Source organism: Jaculus jaculus, chromosome 1, assembly GCF_020740685.1.
Source record: "Jaculus jaculus isolate mJacJac1 chromosome 1, mJacJac1.mat.Y.cur, whole genome shotgun sequence".
NCBI lineage: Eukaryota > Metazoa > Chordata > Mammalia > Rodentia > Dipodidae > Jaculus > Jaculus jaculus.
The window spans coordinates 215,951,309-215,966,565 of NC_059102.1; the positions used below are offsets into that span (position 1 = coordinate 215,951,309).

A 15,257-nucleotide genomic window follows, 5' to 3' on the forward strand; every position below is an offset into this window, starting at 1 on the left:
GATTGCTTGCAAAGCCTATGGATCCAGGTTCAGTTCTCCAGAACTCATGTAAAGCCAGATGCACAAAGTGGCACATGTGTCTGGACTTAATTTGCAGTGGCTAGAAGCCCTAGCATGCCTATTCTTTCTCTCTAATAAATAAACAAATAAGTAAAAGTTTGGTTTAATGGTTTAAACTGTTGTTTTTTTTTTTTCTGAAAGTTGGTAAATACTACAGAGATTTTATTCTTTACAATTCCTTTAATAAAAGCCAAAACATGCACAACCAAAATATTGCAGTCATGCAAATACATGAAAATTTTCCTCCTTAGGAGTTTAGATATGTAATAAGCCATGTAGACTTACTTGGACTGAAGCCATTCTCCAAACCTCTTCAGACCCAACTTGACATCTCTTTTGAAAGCAAAAAAAAAAAATGTTAGCATTAAAAGCTTTTTCAAAAAGGAGAGATTTTCTCCAAAATTTATACCCATGCAGGTCAAATTTTGATCTCTAGACTCGAGTAATAGTCATAACCATTATTAAAATGTAAATGATTCAGAAAGCTGAGGTAGGAGGATTGCTTAGAGTTCGAGGCCAGTCTAGACTATAGAATTTTAGGTCAGCCTGGACTACAGTAAGACCCTGCCTCAAAACAAACAAATAAAAACAACAAAAAGTGAAATGAAAATATAACGCTAGAACCAAGAATGTTAATATTGAAATGGAACAGTAATCTTACTGAAGAAAAGAAATTCCTGAGGAAGAAGCAGCTGTGACTGATCAGTACTTCCTTTTCACAATTGCAATTGTCTTTTGTTTTTGTTTTTGTTTTGTTTTTCAAGGAAGGTCTCACTGTAGCTCAGACTGACTGTGTACTCTCAGGGTTGCCTCGAATCCATGGTGAGCCTCTTATCACTGCCTCCCAAGTGCTGGGATTAAAGGCGTGCACCTTTGACTTTGCTTTCTGCATACATTTTATCATTGTGAGAAACTTGTCACATTCTGGAAACCATATGCCCATGCAAGATCTTCAGCTGTTTTTTAGTTTTAAAAATACTATCTTTCTAACACAGGAATCAGGCTCACATCCACGTGATGCACAGAATAGAAAAGGCTATGGATGTAGTACAGTGGAGACTTCATTTTCAGTCTATAACACAAAAACACAGTAAGTAAAGGAAGCCCAATTCACTGTTGTGTAGGGGCTAGTAGATTCTGCAGAGTGGGCATTCCATTGTTACAGTGTCTGTCCCACTATTATATTTTAATGTTGAGTGAACACAAGAGTATTTGGTGTTCAATCTATACTGAATGAGTACCCAAATGTAGTGAGTGAATTTTCCTAAGCCCAAACTAAAGTGGAATCAGGCTTTGCAAATAGACTTGCACCTCTGATTACTCAGGATCTATTTCTTACTTAAATTGATATTAAGTCTCACTGACAGCTTAGATAAATACTGAAATGATAACACAATATCACCAACTAGGCAAGTATTTTTTAAAATCATTTTGAATTGGGCTGTAGGAGTTTGAATAATCCAAGAAAACACAAAATCTTAAAGCTGCTGCTTTTGTATTCACTCAGTTGGGGCATCACTAGCTGTAAGAAGGCTAAGACATTCCAGGCTTCCAACTTTTGCTTCCTTGTGAATTGGAGTTCCCCCCTGCCCCCCCCAAAAAAAAATCCTTTAGGACATGACAGCACTTTTGTTGAAATTTAAAGCCACTTAACTGTTCTATATGGCCTGAATTAATTAATTAATGAAAACATTCAGGCACATCCACATACATTAAAAATTGAGTGAATACAAGCAAATTAGAGTTTATAGTTTAATATTTCACCATATTTTCATATTCAATAGAAGATAAAAGTATCACAAGAAAGTGATATAGGAAAGAGGGATGGTGTGGGCATATCTCCCAAGTGTTACTGCAGTGGCTAGACTGAGATTGGTAATGGAGAACGTACTTTTAAAGTCACTGTAGGCATATGCTATGCAATGTGACATGGCCAGTAGTCACTTATGGCTAAAGAGCATATGAATGTGGCAGGATTGGATTATGTCAAGAGAGTAAAATCACTGGATTGTGAAATGTATAAAAATAGAAGGTAAAAATAGCACACCAGTTAACTGTTCATGTTGAAATATGAACTAAATTATATAATTACTAAATCAATTACTAATTACTAAATTACTAATTTAGTAATTACTAAAATCAATTTCATGTTTTTTTGTTAATTTTTTCTATGCTGCTTTAAATTACAGCCTTACATTATACCTTTATTGGCCATCACTGTTATAGACGTTTATAACTGAAACAACCGAATATTCTGGCAGCTGAGAAATGTTTATGCACATAAGAGGGTGGAGGTAGGGTTGTACACAGCAACAATCAGTTACCTAGTTACCTGTTGGTTGAGGTCAGCACCTGTTGGCAGCCACCAGAGAAGGAAGTAAGCAAGGCCACCTCCTGCAGCTAGGTGGATGGGCCACTGCTTGCAGGAGTCCTGGGGTGCACTGACCGAAACTCCTGTCTCCAGAAAATTCTTGATTGAGACCATCCACCTGTAAGAAGAAAACAGTCTGAATACCTTCCTTGCTATGGTCCAGCCTTGCGTGAGCCCTTTCACAGTGCTGAAAATCTCGCCCCAGCCCAAAATCATAACTGACAAGTTTTGACCTTAGCAGCGTAGGGGGGTTAGTCCACCGTCACTTTTGCTAGTGCTCCCAAGAAGACAGACCTCTGCAAAATTCAGCCTGCCAAACACAAGTGGCCTGCAGCTCACCTCAGGGCTAAAAATCAAACAACAGCGTCTCCGCCCACAGCCAATGAGCCAGACGCCCAGGGTTGCCCAGTGCTGGGACTCGTGCAGCGCATGCGCAGGTAAGAGAGCACAGTTGCCCAAGTGCGGACCAAAGTGAAGACCCCCGCAGCCGCACGGCCAGGAGTGGGATCCTCAGCCCCTTCTTCTCTCCTGCCCCCTGCAAAACCTCTTGTACACAAACATGAGTGCGGCCAAGAAACCACACAGGCCAGGAGGGAGTGCAATGCCCCAGTACACACACAATGCAGGGGGTCCGTGGCAGACTAAGCCTAGGTGGCCGTGGACGCCATGGGGCCTGCTGGCGTTGACCTATATAGCTCGCTGCTGCACCTAGACCTGTATGTCCTGGAAAAGCTGGGTTGCGGGCCACACACTCACACACGGCCAGGAAAAGGGAACTGACAAGGGCCCTCAGACTCTTGCGGGCGGACAGACGACAGGATTTACCACAGGCTCCCCTCCCCCAGCTAAGCCAACTGCCTAGCCAGGCCCACCAGGTTTGCAGGAGAACTAGTCCGCAGCAGGGATTCCTGGCAAGGGAGCCACCACCCATTGTCATGCCTAGGAGAGGGTAAAACACCACTGGATTGAGCCCCTGGGCCAGGGCACCATGAAGGAGGGTATGGACATTAAGAGAAGTGCTTACCAGGCAACTTAGTGAGCATAATATATGCATTTAACCAAACACCAGCAGTCGTTACAACCCTAGGGCTCATGACTTTGCCCATCATAGATTTTTCAGTATCAGGTGTATTCTCTCTCATGAAGCAGGCCTCCACGTCAATTAGAGAGTGGTTGGTTTCTCCCATAACAGACATGTACCCATTGGCTCATTTGGCCTGCTGGCGAAACTTAAGGCTTTGCAATGTCCACTGTTGTTTATCTCCCATGGAGTTGCATGTAGCATAGCTTTTTCACCCTTTCTGTCAGCTGGTCTACACGGAGGAGGTTATCAGCTCAGTTCCAGCAGGATTTCTCAGTGACCTTGCAGCTGAAGCATGTGGAGTCTTCTGCAATAGGGTCTTACCATCTATTCCTGGTGGGAAGCAAAGAGCCTTGGCAGTGGCCTGTAATGTTTTGGGGCATCAGGGACCTCCCTGGCCAACAACTCACTAGAAGGTATACCATCCCTGGCACTAAAAATTTTATAGTAAAAATCTATGGCTTCTGGGTGAAGAAGAATTGTCCAAAAAAGTAGATTTCCAGAGCTGGGCGTGGTGGCGCATGCCTTTAATCCCTGCACTTGGGAGGCAGAGGTAGGAGTATGGTTGTGAGTTCAAGGTCACCCTGAGACTACATAGTGAATTCCAGGTCAGCCTGGGTTAGAGTGAAACCCTACCTCAGGGGGGAGGGGAGGGGAGGGGAGTAGATTTCTATATATGACTTATTTATACCCTCTTAAATTTTGATTCACCCCCCCACCTTTCCTTTACTCAGTCTCTTCCCCTAACCTCACTGAGGCCTTTCCACCCCTAGTAATTTGTTGTTCTACTTACATATATACAGTATCATCCTCTTAAGTGTCCCCCTTCCTTTTATCCCCTTTCTAGTTTACTGGCCTCTGCCACCACGCTTTATTCCAACTCACATACAAGTCCAAACATTTGTAGCTAGGATCCACATATGAGAGAGAACATGCAGCATGTGGCTTTCTGGGCCTGGGTTACCTCACTAAGTATAACGCTTTCCAGATCCATCCATTTTCCTACAAATTTCATTATTTCATTTTCCTTTACCACTAAATAGAACTCCACTGTATAAATGTACCACATTCCATTATCCACTCATCAGTTGAGGGACATCTAGGCTGGTTCCATTTCCCAGCTATTGTGAATAGAGCGGCAATAAACATAGTTGCACATGTATTTCTAAGGTAGTGAGAAGAGGTTTTAGGGTATATACCTAGGAGTGGCATAGCTGGGTCATGTAGTAAATCCATTTTTAGCTGTCTAAGGAACCTCCACATTAATTTCCACAATGGCAGTACCACATTACATTCCCACCAACAGTGTAGAAAAGTTCCTCTTTTGCCACATCCTTGCCAGCAGTTATTGTCATTTGGTTTTTTTGGGTTTTTTTGTTGTTGTTTTTTTGTTTGTTTGTTTGTTTTTTTGTGGTTTTTCAAGGTAGGGTCTCACTCTGGCTCAGGCTGACCTGGAATTCACTATGTAGTCTCAGGGTGGCCTCGAACTGTCAGCGATCCTGCTATCTCTGCCTCCCGAGTGCTGGGATTAAAGGCGTGCGCCACCACGCCCGGCATCATTTGTTTTCTTGATAGTAGCCATTCTGACAGGAGTGAAATGAAATCTCAAAGTAATTTTAATTTGCATTTCCCTGATGGCTAAGGATGTAGAACATTTTTTAGATGTTTATATACCATCTGTAATTCTTCTTTTGAGAACTTACTATTTAGTTCCATAGCCCATTTTTAATTGGGTTGATTTCTTATTTTTTAGATTTTTGAGTTCTTTGTATACCCTTTGTATACCCTGGATTAATATCCAGAGGATTAATTCCTCTGTCAGATGTATAGCTGGCAAAGATTTTCTCCCATTCTGTAGCTTGCCTCTTTGCTCTATTCATCAAGTCCTTTGCTGTACAAAAGCTTTGTAATTTCATGAGTTCTCAGTGGTTGATTAATGTTTTTATTTCCTGAGCAATTAGGTTTATATTCAGACAGTCTTTGTTTATACATATATGTTGGAGAGTTTCCCCTGCTTTTTCCTCAAGTACTTTCAGGGCTGATATAAAGGTCTTTGATCCCTTTGGACTTAATTCTTGTACATGGAGAGAGAGAAGGATCTATTTCTACTTTCATCTTTCTACATATAGATATCCAGTTTTCCCAGCACCATTTGTTGAAGAGGCTGTCTTTTCTCCAGTGAGTATTTTTGGCATTTTTGTCAAAGATCAGGTGGCTGTAGATGCCTGGATTTACTTCTGGGTCCTCGATTCAGTTCCATTAATACATGTGTCTGTTTTTGTGCCAGTATCATGCTATTTTTTTTCCTATGGCTCTGTAATATAGGTTAAATTCAGGTCTGGTGATACCACCAACTTATTTTTTTTTTTTGGTTTTTCAAGGTAGGGTCTCACTCTGGTCCAGGCTGACCTGGAATTAACTCTGTAGTCTCAGGGTGGCCTCGAACTCATGGCGATCCTCCTACCTCTGCCTCCCGAGTGCTGGGATTAAAGGCGTGCGCCACCACGCCCAGCTCCACCAACTTATTTTTATTGCTCAAAATTGCTTTGGATATTCAAGGCATTTTGTGCTTTCAAATGAATCTTAGGATTGTTTTTCTATTTCCCTGAAGAATGTCATTGGAATTTTGATGGGCATTGCATTAAATGTGTAGACTGCTTTTGGTAAGATTGACATTTTTACAATATTGATTCTTCCACTCTAAGAACATGGGATGTCTTTCTATTTCCTAGCGTCTTCTGGCAGTTTCTCTCTTGAGTGTTTTAAAGTTTTCATTGTAGAGATCTTTCACTTCTCTGGTTAGGTTTATTCAAAGGTGCTTTATTTTACTTTATTTTTTTGAGGCCATTGTAAATGGGAGAGATTCCCTGATTTCATCCTCAGGATGTTTGTTATTAGTGTACAGGAAGGAGACTGATTTCAGTCTGTTTATTTTGTATCCTGCTATGTTGCTAAAAATGTTTATCAGCTCTAGCAGTTTGCTGGTAAAGTCTTTGGGGTCCTTTTTGTAAGAATCATATCATCTGCAAATAACGATAATTTGATCTCTTCCTTTCCAATTTGTATCCCTTTTATGTGTATCTTGCCTTATTGTTAGAGCTGAGACTATATTAAATAAAAGTGGGGACAGTGGACATCCTTATCTTGTTCTTGATTTTAGTGGAAAAGCTTCAAGTTTTTCCTCACTTATTTGTATTATGTTGGCTGTAAATTTATCATAAATAGCCTTTATTCTTTAATCCCAGCACTTGGGAGGCAGAAGTAAGAGGATCACCATAAGTTCAAGGCCAACCTGAGACTACATAGTGAGTTCCAGGTCAGCCTGGGCCAGAGTCAGACCCTACCTCTGGGCGGGTGGGGGGGGGGGGAGCCTTTATTTTGTTGAGATATTTTCCTTCTAATCCCAGTTTCTGTAGGACTTTTATCATGAATGGATGTTGGATTTTATCAAATTCTCCCCTTTTTTTTAATGTGTGAGAGAGAGGAAAAAAATGAGAGAGTGAGAGAGAATTGATGTGCTAGGGCCGACAGGCACCAAAATCAAACTCCAAATGTATGTGCCACCTTGTGCACATGTGCAAGCTTGCATACTTGTGTCACCTTGTGCATCTGGCTTACATGGGACCTGAAGAGTTGAACATGGGTCCTTAGGCTTCTCAAGTAAGTACCATAACCACCATGCCATCTCTCCAGTCCTCAGATGCCTTTTCTACATCTTTTGAGGTTATCATGTGATTTTTGTCCTTCAGTTCTTTATAGTATATTACATTTATTGATTTGCATATGTTGAACCATCCCTGCATCTCTGGGATAAGGCCTACTTGGTCAGGGTGAATGATCTTTTTAATAATATTCTTGTCTTCTGTTTGCTAGCATTTTGTTGGAATTTTTGCTTCTATGTTCATGAGGGAGATTGGTCTGTAATTTTCTTTTATTATTCTGTATTTGTCTGGCTTTGGTATCAGGGTGATTCTGGCTTTGTAGAAGGAGTTTGGTAAAATTCCTGGATCCTTTCGTATTTTATGGAAAAGTTTGAGAAGCACTGGTGTTAGTTCTTCCATGAAGGTCTGGTAAAATTCACCAATGAATCCATCTGGGCCTGGACTTTTTTTAGTTGGGAGATTTTTTTTTTTTTTAACTGCTTGGATATCTGTACTTATTATTGGTCATTTAAGTATTTAATCTTATCTAAATTTAATTTTGGTAGGTCAGATTATCCAAGGAAATCATCTATTTCTTTCAGATTTTCAAACGTAGAAGAGCTGCTCAGCTGCCCCCTGCTGTCTTTCCCTGAAGGTTTTTTGACTTTGCAAAGAGGCTGATGTGAGTGGACAATCCCTCCACCTGGTTTCTGCTTCTGCACTCTGAACCACTGGGCAGACAGGTGGCTGCAGGAGCCTCAGCAGAATTCTGGCTGCTGTTCTCCTTTCTAGAAGATCTGAGGCTCTCCTCTGCTGTAGTTGATAAAAACTTATACACTTTCACTTTTCAGTAGAAGAGTGTATTTTGCTGTGTTTCTGCTCATTTCCCTCCCTAGGCTTCTTTGGCATGGCTACTGTGCTGCCATCTTACCTGGAAAAAGTCATACCTTTTTGTAAAATTTGAGAAACTGACTAAAATGTTGCCACTGACATCTAGTCCCTTGATTCTTCCTGAGCACTGATTCTGTAGCAGCTAAACACTAGAGCTCCAATCATTACTTCTCTAAAGTCTCCAGTGACTTCCTTTTCTCTGGCACTGAAAAAATAGTGTAATGGGAATTTCTGGGAGTCCAGAGAACATCAGCAGGGTCAAGTAAAGGAGAGGAAGTTTATTTACACAGGTGGACTGACACCCAGATCTCTCCATAATGGTGTCAGCCCCAAACTCAAGTTTGTTAGGGATTTTATAGTATAAGCAAGCATAGGTCACAACAGTATGTGACAGTTGAGTGAGCAGGTTGCAAAAAATTTACAAAAATGTAACAGTTTGTCAACAAAAATTACAATGAGGTGTAAGTGGCAATTAAAGTTAAACCTGCAATAAACTGCAAAAGGGAGGCAAGGGCAATAAACAGCCAGGGGTGGGGGCAGCTCTAGCCATCCCTCATTCTTTTCTTATCTCATCTTTGGGGATTTCCACTGTCCAAGTTCTTTGGCATATTTCTACCACCACTACAGTAATAGATTCGATTTTATTGTTATTTTAGAGGACAGCTCATTTTCTAAGTGTGAGAGGTTTTTTAATTTAGAAATTCATGGTGATACAAAATTGTAAGTTTCTTGAATGCCAATGCACCAGTTTGTGATATTCCCAAATCCTTGGTCCTATGAATCTGAAGAATGAAATCCACAGCCCAAAGGACATGGTTCAGAAAGATTTTATTATAACTTAGAAACTTTAGGAGGACAAAGAAAATGGGGGGGGGGGGTTTAAGCCTAGACCATGAGAGAAGAAAACAAGGTAGAACTCTTGGCCACAGAGGCAAGAAGGTATTTGAGAAGCCCACCCACATACTCACTTCTGGGTTTGTTATAGGGTATGGCTATGTGAGGTTTACTGTGTTGTTTTTTTTATAAACCTCATAGCAGCTGGCTTAGCCAGTAGACTCCTGATGCCAGGAGTCTGGAGTCAGGAATTTTGGAAAGAGGCAATCTTTTCAGAATGTTAATTCTCTAGGAAGGAAGCAGAAGGACTCCCTAAGAGATAAGAGATAAAGGCCAGATCCTTCTGAAGGTTTCTGACCTGTAGTAAATTGTAAGGATGTACATTTTCTCCTGTAGGCCCAAGTACAATTCCTACACTTAGCCAAGAGAAAGCTATTCATTTTGGGGTCAGTAACTCCTAAACTGCCTAGCCATTTTCTGTCTTCTATCAATGGCAAAAGATATCAGAGAGGTTCTTAGAATTTTAACATATGTATAACACACACACACACACACACACACACACACACACACACACACACATATATATATATATAAAGAGAGAGAGAAAATAGTTAGCTTACATAATAGGATGTGTATGTGGTGAAAATGCCTCCATATTACATCATTTCCTTTCAAAGCATCATTCTTTTTAGCAGACATTTAGTCTGATAATTATTCTTAAATTCTTGTTACATAAGGGGAAAGGAATGTTGTGACTAGTTGTTGGACTTTTTGTTCCTTTCATGGCTGAATTTTCATTTTGTTTTATTTTTGCTTACATCGCTTCAGAAAAATACATATGTTAGCTGGGTTTACCCATAGTAATACTCAAAACTGTTTTAAAGCAGCAAAGTCTACAGAAATATGCAGCATCAGTACACTACCTAATTGGCAGGTAACTGGAATTTTTACTAACTGTATAGCAGGAATTTCTAAAGAAAAAAAATAGTCAAAAAACACATAACCAAAAACTCTTCTGAGCATTACTAACTCTATATATTTTATTTGCTGGTGTGTCCAGAAGAAGACTGCCGCTTCAAATGATCATTTGTTTAAAAAAAAAATGTTAGCTGCTGACTAAGTGACCATTGAATGAGATGTATGTGCTGAGTCTTGAAGGGTGAAGTTGCTAAGTAGTCCAAGAATGGCAGAGAATTTCCAAGAAAGGATAAATCTCTTCCGCTATTGGGAGACCTATATAGAGTCCAGTTGGATGGCAGTATTATAGTCCAGTTAGATACATAGAACTGTATATAGTCCAATTAGCATATACATACTGCAGTTGTATGAGATAAATATATAAGACTCACAATTTAGGAATTATTCTGGACTTAGTGGTGCACATCTGTAATCTGAGCTTATGAGAGGCAGGAGGCTGAGCCTGGGCTACATAGTAAGTTTCAGGCCAGCCTGGGATACATAACATACTGTGTTATGTATACACATATACAAGAAATTATATTAAATGCCCATTCCATTTTATTATGTTAATTATGATAAACTGACATAGAGTCTTTACTGTAATTTCAATACTAACATTGATAGGTAGTATTGTCTATTTCACAGCAAGAATTCGAAAGACCTTATCTAACACTAAGAGGTAGAACTAGAATTTTTTTTTAATTTTATTTATTTATTTATTTATTTGAGAGTGACAGACAGAGAAAGAGGCAGAGAGAGAGAGAGAAAATGGGCTCGCCAGGGCTTCCAGCCTCTGCAAACGAACTCCAGACGCGTACGCTCCCTTGTGCATCTGGCTAACGTGGGTCCTGGGGAATGAAGCCTCGAACCCAGGTCCTTAGGCTTCACAGGCAAGCACTTAACAGCTAAGCCATCTCCCCAGCCCTAGAACTAGAATTTTAACTAAGGCAGTTGATACTATAATCCATATTCTTATCATTCATATGTACATTTTAAAGACACTTGGTCATTGTTAGAATATTCATTTCACCAAGATTGTATTCTTCAAGCAGAAAAACAACTTTTTCATTGAATATTAACTATTAGTGTAGATTTGTTCTAGGAACTGAATCTCCCAAAGGGCTTAAACTGCTTCCTGTTCAAGGCAGTACTCTGTGTGTGTGCATGTGGGTAGAGTATGTGTTGTATGTGGCATATGCACTTATGTGCGCATAGTACATACCAATGCATACATGGAGTCCAGAAGAGAATATATCAGGTGCCCTCCTCTGATGCTCATCTGCATATTTCCTTGAGATGGAGTCTCTCTCATAGACTTGCCATGTTTTGATCAGTGAGTCCCAGGGATACTCTCTCTGTTCCCCTCCACAGGACTGGGGTTACAAGCCTGTGAGACCACACACAGTTTTTAATACATGTGATCTGGGGAATGGAGCTCAGGTCTCAAGTCCTCATTTATGAGCAGCAAGTGATCTTAGCTGCTGAGCCATCTCCCCAGCCCAAGGAAGTATTCGTGTGTAACAAATATTAGCTAATAGGAAAAAAATATTAAATGGGAACCAGGGAGGTAGCTCAGCAGTTAAAGTGGCTTGCTTGCAAGCCTAATGACTAAAATTTGATCCTTCCCAGCACCCATGTAAAGCTGGATGCAAAGTGTCACATACATCTGTGATCCCAGTGCACCTACAATAATGGGAGGAAGAACTATGACACTGCCTAAATTTTTGGACCAGCTAGACTGGTGTTCACAGTAGCAAAAATAACAGAAGAGACCCTGTTTTAAAAAAGGGAGAAGATGACAGCACCTCCAGGTTGTCCTCTGACCACCATATGCACACCGTGGCATGTGCATACACACACACACAAATAATTTTGTAATTATTAAATGAAGATAGATAAGATAATTTCACATATTTCCTCTTAGCTTTTTGTCTAAAAGAATACTGACAGAACTAAAAATCTATTCACTTAATTTCACATGTATAACAATTTAAATCTTGAGAAATTCATAACATCAAAACATTTTCAGGTTCTGTTCATCAAAGATTTCTCAACAGGATGTCTCATTTACTTAATGCCAGCCAGGTGCCCATAATATATCAGTTCACCAGATTCTACCGAGTCTGAAAAGTAACTAGATATTTTCATTAATTTTTTAAAAATATATTTTATTTGAGAGAGAGAGAATAGGCATGTCAGGGCCTCCAGCCACTGCAAACAAACTCCAGATGCATGAGCCCCCTTGTGCATCTGGCTTACCGTGGGTCCTGGAGAGTCAAACTGGGGTCCTTTGGCTTTGCAGGCAAATGCCTTAACTGTTAAGCCATCTCTCTAGCCCCCTCATTAATTATTAGTAATAATTTTGGCAGTAACATTTCATACACTGAAGATAACATATTGTGCAAGAATACTGTTCAGAAAAGGTGATATCCAGATCCTGTATCAAACAAAGTAGAAGGCAAAAGCTGACCCTCAAAGTTGTCCTCTGACCACTATAAGCGTGCCAGAGCACATGCACACAAGCACTCATGAACACACATAGAAATAATCTGAACTAAATCAAATTTAAGTCTGGCCTTCACTGTTCATGATCTAATAAGATTGTAATAATATAGAATCATTTCCCACAAAGAAGTTTTCTTCTAATTTAATACGTGAACTCTTCAAGCCTTTCTTGCTCAAAATTTATAAGAAAGGTGACAAGTTATATAGTTAACCTAAACAACTGATATACAAATATAGGAAAAGTTTGAATGATGTTTAATTTCCTGAAAGCATCTAATCATAATGGCTCTGATAATCTCAATAGTAATAGTTATTTAATTTGGTGTTTGATTTAAACTCCAATAGTATATCATTGTTCTGAGAATTTTCTTCCTGATCATATCTTCTGAGGGAAATGCAGAAATTGTAGATGATAAATTTGTAGAATTAAATTAAATGGAGAAAAGGACAGAAAGATTATTTTTTATAAAATATTTTTATTTATTTATTTATTTGACAGAAAAAGAGGGAGGAAGAGAGAGAGAGAGAGAAAGAATGGGTATGCCAGGGCATCTAGCCACTTGCAAATGAACTCCAGACATGTGTGCCCCCTTATGCAGCTGGCTAACATGGGTCCTAGGAAATCAAACCTGGGTCCTTTGGCTTTGCAGGCAAACACCTTAACCACTAAGCCATCCCTCCAGCCCAAGATTTTTTTTTAATTAAGACAATTAAGACTTTGAATGGGAAGAACCAGATTGCTCATTGTTTTAGAGGGAAGTTACAGAAAAATTAAGTTTAGAAATTTAAAATGAATCATATGGACCTGGATTTGGAAGGCATGTATAGGATCTCATGTAACCTTAATGTAGATTAAGAAAGCTGGAGACTATATACATAAATATAGATGTAGATAGAGATATATAATTTCATTTTAGAGAAAAATATACTCTGCAGCAAAACAAGATCTACTTGAGCTACTAGATAATCAGTAAATTTGACCTCTCAACCATATTTTTATGAGATAGAAAATGTTAATTAAATATTCTAAAGAACAGGACTTCTCTAGAAGATGATTTTCTTGTCCACAAAGCCAATCTACCATGCTCACCAATCACCAATTTAAACTCTGAGAAGTCAGTTTATTAATTTATGGGTCCTAAATCAGCTTATTAATTTCTGAGTTCTAAATCCTAAGCCCATCTAGCATGTAATGGCATTGCCATCTAGGTGTCTAGCTATGCCCTAGTGCCCAGGGATATTAACTTAGTTTTAATTCATTAAAATCTTTATACACCACAGGATCTTTTGAAGTGTCTGACCTACACATCACTTTTCCTGTCTATGGTCTACCACATTGCCTGCCCTTTCCTATTGCATAATCTATTAGGGCAAAAGAGGGTCAGAATTGAAAAATGAGGAAGTCATCCAATGGGTGTTACTCATTTCACCTCTGCTTGGGTGCTTGCCTTAGAAACATCCAGGGAAAGTGCAGGAGCTATGGGCTGTCTTCTCTGGCTATAATATGGATGAGGCTGCAAGGCTGTGGAAGAACTATCAAATTTCACTGGCCACCATTCTCCCCAGAAGAGTAAAACTATACCATGGGAGTTGCAAGTAGAGAGCAGTTAGAAAGGTGGATTAAGGCTGTGCTCCTGGGTTCCTATAGAGTGTGTGGGTCTCCCAAGAGCCCCAGAGAGAAGATGAGTTGCAAAAAGGAATGGTGAATTAGCAATGATTTAGCATCAAGATAAACAGGGCACAAGACTAGGGGGAACAGACTATGGGCCTGAGCCAGAGGTATCAGCACTACATTAACAAAAGGACATTTGCAAGCAGTTGCTCTTTCAGTGGTTCTGAGAAGTAACCAGCCCAGGGCACAAATTTACTAGCCATTTCTATAGTCGAGATCAGCAAAGACCCTAAGATTCATGAGGATCAACTCCTGAAGCTAGGGGAGAGAACAAGCTCTCCAAAGATTAGATATGAAAAGAGCTGTGACATTTTTCAGTGCTGACTCTGGAACCCAGGGCTTTGCACATGTTAGGTAACTGCTGTATCACTGAGCTGTGTACCTGTCCTGAATTTGTTTTATTGGAAGAAAGGCAATATTCTTAATAAGCTTTAAGTTGTTTAGATTCTAGTGTGTTAGAGAAATTTTGGGGAACACTAGAGCAGTTATAGCCATAACTAGACAGACTTTTAAAATATATACTTTTAAAATATTTTTTATTTATTTATTTGACAGAGAGAAAGTGAGAGAGAGAATGGGTATGCCAGAACCTTCAGCCATTGCAGACGAACTCCAGACACATGTGCCACCTTGTGCATCTGTCTAACGTGGGTCCTGGGAAATAGAACCTGGGTCCTTTCACTTTGCAAGCAAACGCCTTAAGTGCTAAGCCATCCCTCCAACCCCCTAGACAGACATTTTATGTCCATCTGTGTAGAAGTGAACAGATAGCCTCATGACAGTATTATTATAGGAAGTAAGATGAACTTACAGACCCACAGTTTTTTATCTGCAATTCTAAAATACATGGAGATCTGAAACAAATTATTTTTTAATTCTAATGGCAACAATATTGCTTTATCTGTATGTATTTAAGACTATATTTAAGCTAGTAACGTAGCTCTATGGTAAAGCACATACCTAGGATGCACAAGGACCTGGGTTCAATTCCCAGTACCACAAAGTTTGAGGGAATTAAGCAGAATTAAACTAATGATTATCAAAATAAAATGAATGTGCTCAGACTATATTTAATGTTTACTCCATTTCATGGGAATAACATTACATTCTACTGCAAAAATATTAATGATTATGGTGAAAGGATACTGGCCTAGACCATGCCAATGGTGTTCTGCAGTATGGCATCCATATGCAATATTCTATACATATATTTTATAACAACATATTGTCTTGATGTAA

General features: G+C 39.5%; 1 protein-coding gene across 1 annotated transcript; it reads right to left on the reverse strand.

Moving 5' to 3' along the window:
- Positions 1-341: 341 nt before the first annotated feature.
- Ankrd37 (ankyrin repeat domain 37) lies at positions 342-11,126 on the reverse strand. The gene is given in 7 exon segments (XM_045142483.1): positions 342-393; positions 939-996; positions 999-1,042; positions 1,564-1,646; positions 2,375-2,549; positions 7,857-7,966; positions 11,064-11,126. Coding segments are annotated over 7 exon segments (585 nt in total).
- Positions 11,127-15,257: the final 4,131 nt, after the last annotated feature.